We start from the raw sequence: 13,035 nt of genomic DNA, 5'->3' as shown, positions 1-13,035 counted from the left end.
GAGCAGGGATGCATTTTGAACACGAGAACGCGCGTTTGTGTTCACGACATTCTGAATACAGCTCAGTCGCAGCTCGTATCCTAGGAAAACAAATTCAAACGACAGCATGCTACACCTTTTTAGCATAGTGAAGAAACATGTGGGCATCTAATGGATAGAAATCAAGTATGCTCGCATAGTTCCAACCTTATTTATCATGATCGTTTTTGCTAGCGTACCAATCCAGTGCACACTGAACTGTGTAGAAAGTTTAAAACCAAGAACACACCGGCGAGACTGTAGGGTGCGCAGGCCCAATAAACCGTGATCAACGTGCACTGCCCACACGAAAGGAAATCCAACGATAGGGGACAGCATAGTTTTCTAGATATTACACGTTTTGACTAAGGGGTGAGGTGGGTTGGTGCACATTGTACTGCCTTAACCTACTGTTATTTTTATTATTTCACGCGTGCGTCAACGACGCATCAAAGATGAAATAATAAAAATAACAATTCTCGCTTAACTTTTCAAAAGGACCTAAGTAACATTTTTTTCATGAATTAATTTGAATACTGCGATCAATAGCTTTCATGTTGTTCTGTTGATTGCGCTATTCAAATTAATTCATGAAAAAATGTTACTTAGGTCTTTTTGAAAAGTTAAGCGAGAATTGTGCTTTAATTCCAAGTGGTGAGCCCTTAAAAACGCGAGTGAATTTCGATTTGCATTCCAGGAAGCATGTCGGTGGTAAATCGAAGATTTTAGTAATGGTGAATTCATTCAAAATGAATCTGAATCCATCCACATCAAATTTATCTGAAAAGAAACTGAAGAAAAACCTTCCTCATTCATATGGTTTAACTTATGCAAAATTTAAGCTTTTTTGGCCTTCCTAACCTTCTTTTTGCAAGAAAAATTTAATGTGAAACAAAAGTAATTTGAAAATAATCATATATTATATACATAGTTTCATTGCTACAAAGAAGTGCTCATGTTAGCAAGAATGAATAAAGGAAATCTTTTCTTCGTTCGTTTGCCTCAAAACGAGATGAATATTGGAGCGTAAAAAAATGAAAATTCCTCTATAATTCAATCGAAACTTACTCTCGATACTTCTCGTCCGCCGACCGCTCTCGCACCGGAATCCCCGACAGGAACAAGATGATGAGGGTTGTGAATATTGGCGACATAATTGCCACCCACTCGATGCCATCGATAACGTTTAGCGAGATAACGAAGATTCCCCACCAAATAACAATCTCGCCGAAATAGTTGGGATGCCTCGACATTCGCCATAGTCCTGCATAAGGTTGAAGAGAAAGAGAGAAGGTGTTGGGCATGAGAATGGTTTAAGATATAGAGTAAATATAAGCGCTTTCCTCACCCAATTCGTATTTGGTAATCAAATTTATGAATAAATTATTGTTCGGCATGAGCGAAAATGAGGGTTAACATTCATGTTGAGAAGTGGAATCGCGAGAAAATCATAAACGGTTTATATATGCGATCGTTTTGCGGTTTTATTGAAGTGAAAAAATATATTGAAATGTGTATTCACATAGGGCAACGCGGCAAAGAGAAACAGACGTCTCACTTAGAACAAAATACAATGATTGTCACGGAAACACTGTCGCCTAATGCTAAAATCACTGCACTTAAGGGGTCACCAGATGGCGGTATGCGCAAACGTCAAATTCAAGCAAAAACGAATGGAAGCGCCAACGATAGCCAATGTATTGAGTGAGACGTCTGTTTCTCTGTGTTACAGGTTTAGTTCTAATCCTCAGTTTTATCAATTTCGAAACAAGCAGAAAAGGCAGCACAGAGACGACTTCTGAAAATTCAATCGTAATGATTCCGTTGGTGTGGCCTGGTAGTTACTTCTATCAATTGCGGTCATCGGCAACGATTACTAAGATGATATCAGTGGCGTTTATCGGTGGTGGGTCCTGCATTAAATTTATTAGCATGAATAGTTGGTGTTAAATTTTCATAAAACGTAGATTCGCAATGATATTATCAATCGCAGTTCCAGCGGAAACAAGTAAAATCGCTGCAGAACTCTGTCTGAGGGATGGTTTTTATCGGTTGGAATCATAATTGATAGTCCTGAAAAAGACTGTTTGGAAATCGAATGATGATCATCATTCGACAAGGCTCTAATTAATTCTAGCAGCGGCGGCCTTTCTGGTAATGTGGTATAATTAATTATAAGTGGTAGGGGAGGAGGTTCGGTTGTGGGCACCGTTCGGTTATGGGCACCCCTATGTATCTTTTGACAGATAAGAGATGCTGTCATTCTGACAACCGTCATTTGTTTGCTATAATAGCATGATGTTTTGTGCTCAATATCAAACCGGATGGGCATCTCTACTTTGAACTAGAAACAAATAAATTTTTCGTACAAGAAAAACAACACGAAAGTTTTTTTTGGCCTTTTTCAAAGTGTAATAAATTAAAGGATTTAATTCAAAAGTGAGTTCTAATGCGTATTTACACAGTAAATTTAATCTATTTTGAGGCCCAATGTCGATTGCCATCAAAATTTTAGCACGAATTTTTTCGTCTCGTTCCAAAAAGGCTGCGAAATTAGGTTGTGGGGACCTTTTTTGAGTCGGTTGTGGGAACCCTCATTTTATGGATAAATCATTCAATATCGTTTTACTGGTCCCTCAACTTATTTTTAATAACGTTTTAAGGCAGTTTTATAATTAGTTTGACATAATTGTTCGAAATAATGAGTTTATTTAATATTTCTGTTCTTTGGGCATGACTAGTCATTATACACAAACTTTTTGGAACAAAGCGTTGACCGATTTGCTTCCAACAAGTTGACTTTCACGGGGAATCCTTTCCCATTGTTTCCTATTGAAAATTGGTCAGATCGGACTATGGGATCAAAATTTATGGCCAAAATATTATTTTTGAAATGAACGAGAAAGGCACTATTGCCGCTAGGGTGATTAATTTTTGTCTAAATCGATGAAATCATATTAATTTCTTTGCTAGTAGTAAGGTTATAAGTTTAGCTTTCGATTGCTATGCAAATGTCGACATAAGATCAACCAGGGCCAAAGTTATGGACCAAACACAAAACCTGCATTTAGAACACCTCACATTGTTTTTTAAACTTTTTGTGCAAAAATTAAAGGCTTGTGAATTCTGCAAACCAGTGAGAGCTATTTACATCAGATTACGATCAAAAATAATATGAAAAAAAAAAAAAAGTTGTGAATTCTGCAAACCAGTGAGAGCTATTTACATCAGATTACGATCAAAAATAATATGATGATATTATCATGAATATGTTAAAACTTGTTGGCATAAAGTTGAAAGAAATAACTGCTATTACTCATTTTATATTATTGAAGTGTATTATATTTAATTTAGGGTTTAATTTGATTTATTTATGTACTAGCAGACCTGGCAAACTTTGTTTCATCTAAAATTGATTTATTGTCTGATTAGTTCTCGAGTTATGCAGAAATTACTGGTTCATTTGTATGGGATCCCCCTTTCCACAGATGGGAGGAGTCTCAAACCATCTTAAGAACCTTCCCCGGCCCCAATAACCTCTGTATACAAATTTTCACGCCAATCGGTTCAGTAGTTTCCGAGTCTATAAGGGTCAGACAAACAAAAATTCATTTTTATGTATGTAGATTACCAGACTAAGGCCTTTATGCTTCACATAAAAGTCTTCTCCATTCCGCTCGGTCCATGGCTGGCACGTCGCCAACCACGCAGTCTGCGGAGGGTCCGCAAGTCGTCCTGCACCTGATCGATCCGCCTTGCTCGCTATGTATATCGCCTTCTTGTCCCCGTCGGATCGTTGTCGAAAACCATTTTAACCCGGTTACTGTTCCACATTCTGGCTACGTTCCCGGCCCACCGCAGTCTTCCGATTTTCGCGGTGTGAACGATGGATGGTTCTCCCAATAGCTGATGCAACACGTAGTTCAATCGCTTCCTCTACGTACCGTACGCCATCTGCACCCTACCATAGATGGTAGGCAGCACTTTCCTTACGAAAACTCCCAGTGTGCGTTGGTCCTGCACGAGGAGCATCGTCCAGGTCTCGTGTCCGGTCTAATAAGCATTTTGTAGATAGTCAGTTTGGTACGGCGCGAACTCTATTCGATCGGAGCGTTTTGCAGAGTCCAAAGTACGTACGATCTCCTGCCATGATGCGTCTCCGAATTTCTCCGCTGGTATCGTTATCGGAGATCACCAGTGAGCCCAAGTACACGAATTCTTCTACCACCTCGATTTCGTCACCACCATTACAAACTCGTGGAGGGTGGCTTACGTTGTTCTCTCTTGAGCCTCTTCCTATCATGTACTTCGTCTTCGACGTGTTTATGACTAGTCCAATCCGTTTAGTTTCGCTTTTCAGTCTGATGTAGGCCTCCTCCATCCTCTCAAAATTACGTGCCATGATATCAATGTCGTCTGCGAAACCAAATAACTGGACGGACTTCGTGAAAATCGTACCCCTGAAGAATTTCCCTGAAACTCATACTACGGGTTTAATTTGATACGTCCTCATGAAAAAGCTGCGCAGTGTTAGTAACATGAATGTTTCAAAATATCAGTGGGCAATGGGCATGTTCTTTTCCGGAAACAGGTTCACCGTGTTGACGAGTCCCTTTGGTGAATGGAGAAAAGGTGTCGAAGAAAGATTCTTTTTTTCTCAGCTGATTATATGACAACCATTTTTCGAATAAAGAACAAACCCATACAATTGCTGCTAGATTAGTGCTGTTCACCAAAATCTGATACATACGTTTTCCATCTCACGATGTAAACATTGGCCGCTGGACAATCTGTTTCAATATATATTTTTCGCATCACATAAAGTTTCACAGCGGATAATGTTAGTCATTAATCTTCTCTTATTCCACCTTATTCTTTCGCTAACTCTTGAATTCAGCGCATCTTGGTTCAGTTTTTCTTTTCATCAAATTTGCTTTTCCTCAGCTGTCTGCGAATGAATTATGATCCTAAGCATTGAAAATGGCATGGAAAATCAGTTTTTTTCGCGATACATATAACTGACAAAAATAAACAGAAAGGTTAGAAAGCGAGGGTTGATGTCGAGCGAAGCAGAATATTTGTAAGGTACACCGGGGCAAGTTGAAATGCGGGGTAAGTTGAAACGGAAGCTGTAATTCAGATAGGAAACGACCGAATGCTCTGATATTTTTTTCAACAAACTACTCGCCTAAACGCTCCTTCTGACTGCCATTCCCGAAAGATTGCAGCTTTCAATAGCAATCCTTGCCATTGTTTATTTTTCGCCCTTTGCAAAATACAAACCAACTATTTGACGTGTCAATGAAACAGGTCTCAAAACGATGTTTGGAAGTGTTTTTTATCAAATTTTCATTCAATGTTGAATAAGCATAATGATTACGAAAAATCGATGAAAGACCCGTTTTAATATTTTTTTTTGGTTGTTTGATATTGCTCTAGGGCAAATAGAAATGCGTGGTGCGGGGCAAGTTGAAACAACGATTCAAAACGTCACCCTCGCAATTAAAAGTTTTTTTTTCAGAATTCAACATGGTCCGTAAATACATACATTCGAAAAACATAAATTTATAAAAACATGCAAACTTCTGAACATAAATTTAATAAATTTCCGCCCATTCCGTCCTGAATGCAAACCTCCTACAATCTCCACTAGAATGAAAAGGGGTCATGTTTAAACAGCAGATTTGAGATTCTTAATGTACTGAGCACTGACTCTCGGAAAAATAAAACATAGAGTATGTGAACATTTCGCTCCACCTTGCACTTCCCCAGCTGCATTTTTCTCTAATCGAAGAGTTTATGAGAGATGTGATGGCTGGTTAATTAATGTGCATTTATGAAGAAGCCACAGCCGAATTAATCAACTGCGCAATATACAAGTGAACCAAATAATGAAGCATCTTGAATAGTAATCCGAGTGGTCACCAGTAGGAGGAAATCAATTTGATAAATTTCAGCGTAGTGCGTTCTCCAAAATTTGGTCTCTGAAAATACGCTTGGAACTTTGTTGTACACTGCCCTTATTCGCAAAAGAGTCCCATGTCATTTTCGCCGACTTGAGTACCGACATTACATGGAGAAATACAAAAAAATGTAATAAATTGAAAAAAATTGGTATCTTTCCAAAAAATTGACATAATATTCTTTATCCGTATTTATCCGTGTTAATTGTCCCACAATTAAATAGACCATACTTAAGTTTATTTTTTGTGTAAAAGAGTACCTATCAAAATCTGGAATCTGATTTTTATGAGAGTAAATATCAAGATGAGACAACAAAAGTGGGATTTGTTTTCAAATTTCTAGAACAAAGCCTACTATTTTATCATTTTGCTTAAACAGAAGACAATTTTAAGCTAATTACTGAAAGAAAATCAAAATCGTCAAAAACTTACATGGGACTCTTATGCGAATCCTGGCAGTATTATAGCCATCTTAACAACCTCGTGCTTCTTGAGTATCACTGAGTACATACATTTTGTTTTTTATACGGCAAAATTAGCTTATATCTGAATGAAACGCAGTGTTTCAACTTGCCCCGATTCGCGGGGCAAGTTGAAACGATGGATATAAAAAAATAATTTAAATATAAAAAATATTTATAAAAAAGTTTGTTAAGGTTGCTTATTTTTTATGTATAATATTTGGCCCGAAATAGCAAACACCGCAAACGGATTCAAAATATATCAAAGGGTGATTTTTTTACAGCACTTCGAATTTCAACTTTGAAAAAATCGTTTCAACTTGCCCCGGTGTACCTTATGGCCAACAATGATTAAATAGTTACGTTTCATTCCACTTTAAAATCTGCCAATACTTGGCATGTTTTTTTAAACTCAGATTCAATGTATATTTTTCAATTCGTAATCGGATTAAGCTGACCAACTACTTTCAACCATGTGTACATAGCAATCGGACACCAACCGTTATCTCAGACCTACCTACATATTTCCCAAGTGAATGTTATTTCTGGAGCTGTTGGCATCAATTTTTGTTGCTATATCCACCTGTAAAGTGCCACTCATGTTTGTCGTCTCTGGTTTTTGTATTGCTTTCTTGAATGCCGGAAGAAACGATTCAAGATGAATCTTTTTTTTCTTGGCCATAGTATGGACGATGCTTTGGGTGAGCTCTGAACAGTGAGCTAACAAATGGATTGTTATTTTTATTCCTCCACAGCTATGTTATTCAATTTTATTTCATTTTGGGTGGAGAAACATCCCTTTTGAACTTAACATACAAAGAACTCTTTCAAATGGCAAAACCATCTCATCTTTTCTATAAACTGAATATAGCTCCTAATGACAGAAGTATCTTGAAATTATGTATCCAAACTGATGATACCAGAATGATCAAACAATTCCTGACAATACTTTAAATTTATATATTACCACACTAAAACCAGTTTCTAATTCAGTTTCATTCTTAAATGTAAGTATTTACAAAATGTGCTTTTGTGTGTGAGAAATAATTCAGAAATACTTGTTGAAAATCAATTTAGGGGGAGGGGATGCGGGGTATAATAAAAATAAATATTAAAATGATAAAAAATAAAGATTCGGATTTGTTAAAGAATGGTAATTCAAAATTTTCCGGAAATTCTGTTGCTGTGCCCTTAAATTATTATTATTGGGCGAAATAATTCGAAGGTGAGGGGAAAACATCTTTTTTTAAATATTTGTCGGCTAACAATTAAACTCCAAATGATTTATAAATCTTTGGAAAATGTTCCTTAAAAATTAATGTTGATCAACGAAGATTCGAACTTGTGCAATTTATCCAACATAAGATTCCCGGCGGAGTTATATCAACTGCGTTAAAGCTGAAAATTGAATTTTTTTTTAATATTAGGATGGAGACGCATGATGGCCCATTTAGAATAGATCACTGCAAAAGCATTTTGATGTGGGGTTGAAAAAACAAAATGTAATCATGGTTCTTTTCGATGCAATTCTGGCGTTCGTACCCTTAATTCCTTACCTTCAGACATATAAAATTTTTATTTTTTGACTGGCGTGAAGAATAGGACCCTTATCAATTGTGTGCAGAAGAGTTTGATCATTTTATTTAATTATAGAAAATTCATTTATAGGTGGCAAATATTACCCAGCATCGTTCATTTTAAACATAATCGTAATGACTGGTGAGTTATATTATTGATTAACTTTTCTATAATACAATATATGAATGGAAGTTAGTGGGCACAGGCACATGTTGGCCATATTTTCCCTCACGTAGTAGAAATGAGAGGGACCTTCCTTATCCTTGCGGTAAGATTCGCGGCTACAAAGTAAGAACATTCTGAACCGGCTGGTTGTTTTGCTTATTGTTTTTATTGCTTCAACAGGCTACATTTAGCCCTAATGATGAGGAGTATTTCATGAAAAAAAAGCTGTGCATAAAAGAATGTTGTCATGAGATAAAACAAAACAGGTGTAAAACAGACGGTAAGGCATTGTATCATTGTTTAGTCAATTTATTTTAAATTAATAAATTTATTTAGGGGAAATGACGGCTTTGGCAGGTTTTGTTCTATTATTGGCAGGGTTTTTTTTTATGACTCACAATGCTCAAATTTAGCCTAAATATTCTTTGCATATCAAAGAATATTGTGGCCAAATTTCATAAAATTTGGTCGACAAAAACCCCCCTGACAATAAATAGAACAAGACCTGCCAAAGCCGTCTTTCCCCCTATATAATTCTGTAATATTAAATTATTAAATTTTCGGGTTGAAAATATTCTCTATAGGGGAACGGTTCGCCACTTCATCTCATAGCTCCTATTTCCATCCCATCAAAAACAAAGCAATGGGAAGGAATTTGGTTTGCTTATTATTTTTTGATTTTTTTCAGCAGTGAGCACGCATGTTGACAAAAAGAAGCTACGAATTTGGTGCCGTATTTCTTTGTTTAGCGATGAGATGGATATATGTACAGTGAGATGGAGATCGGAACAGTTCCCCTATTACCTGGACATAAAAGTATCATCGTACTTAGTCTTAAGATAATCTAACGCAAAGATGGTAACTCGGCTTAGAAACCTGCCAGATGACAACTACGAGGCAATGCCCCAATATGGGTTGTAACGCCAATAATAATAAAATGAAGAAATAATCATATAAAACTAAAAAAATCAATGGTATCTTATTGAAAAATATCGCGACGATACCAAATACAACACAGGCATAAACAAGTGGATCAATGTCCCCGTATGTCATAAAAATATTTTCTTTTCTATTGAGCTTCATTTATCGTGACGTTATGTAACGATTAAAAAACACATTAACTGAGAGAGCTAAAGCCATAAAAGTTTGCTCAATGGACGTACTAAGATGCTAACCGGAACACCCTGAATCGTTTATCTTTTTCTTGTTTTTGTCCACATTCGCTTTATTTATCGTTATTCGTCTTCTGACCCGTCGGAAACCGGAACCCCTATGGCGAACGGAATGAACCGGCAGCCGGGTATGAGACAAACATCTTTAAACCAAACATGGTGGGGCTTTCCGTGACTCAACAGTAAGACGCGTGGCCACTGAGCAGATCATACTGAACGTAGGTGGGTTCGAAGCCCAGTCTAGGCAAGATAATAGTCTTGGCTATTAGTTACAAGGCTATGAAGTACTCTTGACATGACGATGTATCATTCGGATGCGTGTCTGACACATATCACAGAATAATTCCAGAAGGATAACCATTAGGGCTTATGCGAAAATATATGATGGGATGAGATTCTACCAACATGCTGAGGAGTACTGAAACAGTTCCATAGCTTGTTCACCTAGTGAAGTATAAGTAATCTTGGGATAGATCTAAGCTGTAAGTGATTCATAGGAAACATCAAAATAACTTTGTTTGATCGAATTACTTTTTGCTCAAGACTACAGCGTATGAAATGCGCTCTTTGTAAGTTAATTATACACAACTAAAAATCCACAGAATTCGTAAATTTTGCAATCAAAATTGCATAACTTTAAACCATTCATTCACAATGTTTGGCATCTGTCTCCTCCATCTATTTTTTATTTTTTACCGGCTTTCAAAAAATCTCGAACGTCATACCACTCTTATGCAGCGCACACACGCTCAAACTCGTTGGACAAACATTGACTCCGCCCACAGGAAAATGCTCCAGTTGCTGCTTTGATTGATCGTGTGTGAAGTTGTTCGAGCAATCATTTGACCGTTGGCGGCTTGGTGTTTTCCGCCTCTTTTTTGTCGCTTCGGTATAAACCGATTTTTTTAAAAAGATTTTAGCCCAAGGGTGGTTCATCTCTTGTAACTAGGAAGACAATTAAAATAGTATTTAACGAAATAATAGCTTACTAGCAAATCGGACCTGCGTTGCTCGGGACCGGAGCCGGAATCAAGTTTAACAATTCATTTCTTAATTCTAGTTTTAGGAGAACCGAAAGACTCGCAGCTTGGTCGAGTTTAGGGAATAAAATAATACAGTAGCTCTATTCTATGCAATGTTATGCTGATTTGAATTTCCAGAAAATTTTGCCTATCTCAACCTTTTTGCCTAACCCCTGTAGAACATGTACATGCCTTGCATGCTTGGTGGTAACTATTGCTTCCGCCTTTCAGGTTATGAATCGTGTTGGTGTTTCCGGTCCTGAACCGCGAAAAACAGACTTGCTTGCGACGGTTCAGAAGATCTAAGCACTACAGGGTAGTGCTTTTACCATCCGGCGCAGAAGGATGGCCCAGGCTGCTGCTATTACGTTCATTATCCAACGCTTTGCGTCAGCGACAGGGACCTCGCGGCAAAGGTTGGGGCTACTCCGTCTGATGTTTGCTGGCACGTCGGCGTTTTCATTACCTCAGATAGCGCTGTGGTTGAGAATCCACATCAGGGTCGCTATTATGGGCAGAGTCAATTGCTTGAATGAATGGATGTATGTTTGTTGATGAGTCTAACGCTGTGAGCATGCTTATCCGCGACTATTCCGATGCCTACCGTTCCGTTGGCTTTTGATCCAACGGTGAAACGAATTTCCGCTTCTTGATACAGTTTTGCAATTTTCTCCTTTGAAGGGGGTTTGCGCCTTCGCCGGGATGGGCTGTTTTGTCAAGCATCTACTTTAAGGCGAACCGTTCCTCCACCAGCTTCTTGGTCCTAAACGATGGAGGCTAGTAATCCTGGGGAGTTGCTTTTGGTATACCTCGGAGGCTCGCTGAGGCAGAAATGATCGTAGAAAGTCTTTCCGCGAATGGACGTGTTTTGTTTTCTCTGTCATGTTTTTTTGCAAATCTTTAATTCGTGGATTTTGAATTCGGCAGATTAGAATATTTTTGAGTGCTTAGTGCTTGCGTTATACATGTGCTATAAGTTATGAAGTGCAACATATGCTCTTCACAAAACCGTGGAAAAAATACATTTTAAAAACTCTTCGTCGAGAGGTGGTCCTGGTGTTTTCAAACCACCATCTTCCGGATTCAGGCTACATAACGCTCGAATGGCAAAGGAGGAATTAGGTGTCCGTTCACGATCAGTGTGGACGGGTACCTCATCAACGATCAGAAGTTCACGCAAAATCGGAATGTGTGGTTCTGTTTTAGCGTTCGGTGAATAAGTGTGCGATTGTTTTGTATATGATGCGAAACATTTGCAAGATCCGGGTTACTTTGTTCTGCTTTGGACGGTTCGTAAGTAAATTAAGGTGACTCGGGGACTCGGGTGACACGGTGTTATTTTTCCTATCTTTTGCCTCTTTCTAGCATTGTCGCCTCGTAATTTTGGAGCGGCGTATTTCGGTTTTTTGATTGTTTGATGTATCTGTAAATGTATCAGCATGTAGATTGCGAGTAAGCGCCGGGTATACTTTTGTAAAATCATATTTTTTTTGTAAAAAATAAGTTAAGCATTGAATGATTTAAAATGATGGCGATTTGATAATTGTCCGTGTTTCCCGTGTCAGCTTAATGAATATATTTTAAGATTTTTTTAGCATATACTATAATTGACGCTCTATATTGTCGAATAGAGCTCCCTATTATTCACCTTACCCACTATCACATATTTTCTTTCCCGAGATATCTATGAAGGTAGTATGGGTTCCCTGTATCTTCACTAGTAGATGTTGAACTAACATTCCTTCCCTTCCTTCTGTGATTTTAAGGACGTGGCCAGGTATACAACTGCTACTGTATAGGAAAAAGTACTAATCTTAGGTACCAATTTGCGACAATATACAGTAGATTGCTCAATTGAGCATTGTATAGCCACCCACGATTTGTACAATCACATATGCTATGCTATGCTATATTGTTTATCGATCAGATGATATTGCATTGTTATTGGTCGCAACGCAAGTATACCCTGGCATACACTTGTAATGGCAATATAGTGTTATCACTAATTCATAATGCAAATTTACAACTTTGTATCGGCTGCTTGAGATTTCTAATCCAATTTAAACCTTCTTAAAATTAATTCTCTTTTTGCTTCTGTTCGTGTGACCAAAGTATTGGTATCAATTTGGACCTGCAAATTGATGTTGATGATAGAACAACATATATCTAGTAAACAGCCATACATATGTTTATGATTTTCTTAAACTACTGCCACAATTGCTTTTACTTAATAACCCAAATTGCATTTACAATTGTTTGTTTATGAATTCGAACCATTTCACTACGGAAAAATAATCACCTTCTCTCATGTACAAAGCCCTGAATGACCAACTGATAAAGTACTTACCGTCGTTGCAAAATTTGCCCTGATTTATTGGATCTTGTCGGAAGGAAAACTTTTGCAAATCAGCATACGTTTCCGCCAACAATCCAGTAATGAACATCCCAGTTCCCGCGGAATCCAGCGTCGTCATCGTCCTTGGTGCTCGCGGAATTGAATGCCGGGGTGAGTTGATGATGATTACGGGCAGTGAAACAACGAACACCCAAACAGCCTGCAAAACAAGTAAAACAACATCACGGAATAAGTAAACAATCAATTATGTGGAATGATGAGAGAAGCGATGCTAAAAAAAGCAATTATGATAAATCTATA

The 13,035-nt window shown here is 37.8% G+C and overlaps 1 protein-coding gene across 2 annotated transcripts in view; it reads right to left on the bottom strand.

The window, feature by feature from the left end:
- LOC134211582 (uncharacterized) overlaps window positions 1-13,035 on the bottom strand; it is a 76,917-nt gene that overhangs the window by 1,757 nt on the left and 62,125 nt on the right. For both annotated transcript variants that reach the window (XM_062688589.1, XM_062688590.1), the window contains exons 4-5: window positions 12,727-12,934; window positions 1,087-1,282 (exon numbers count right to left, since the gene is read on the bottom strand). In XM_062688589.1, the coding sequence (XP_062544573.1) occupies window positions 1,087-1,282; window positions 12,727-12,934 (404 nt within the window). The remainder of the gene's footprint in view (window positions 1-1,086; window positions 1,283-12,726; window positions 12,935-13,035) is intronic.

Source organism: Armigeres subalbatus, chromosome 2, assembly GCF_024139115.2.
Source record: "Armigeres subalbatus isolate Guangzhou_Male chromosome 2, GZ_Asu_2, whole genome shotgun sequence".
In the NCBI taxonomy this organism is placed as follows: Eukaryota; Metazoa; Arthropoda; class Insecta; order Diptera; family Culicidae; genus Armigeres; species Armigeres subalbatus.
This window is presented reverse-complemented; position numbering and strand designations above follow the sequence as displayed.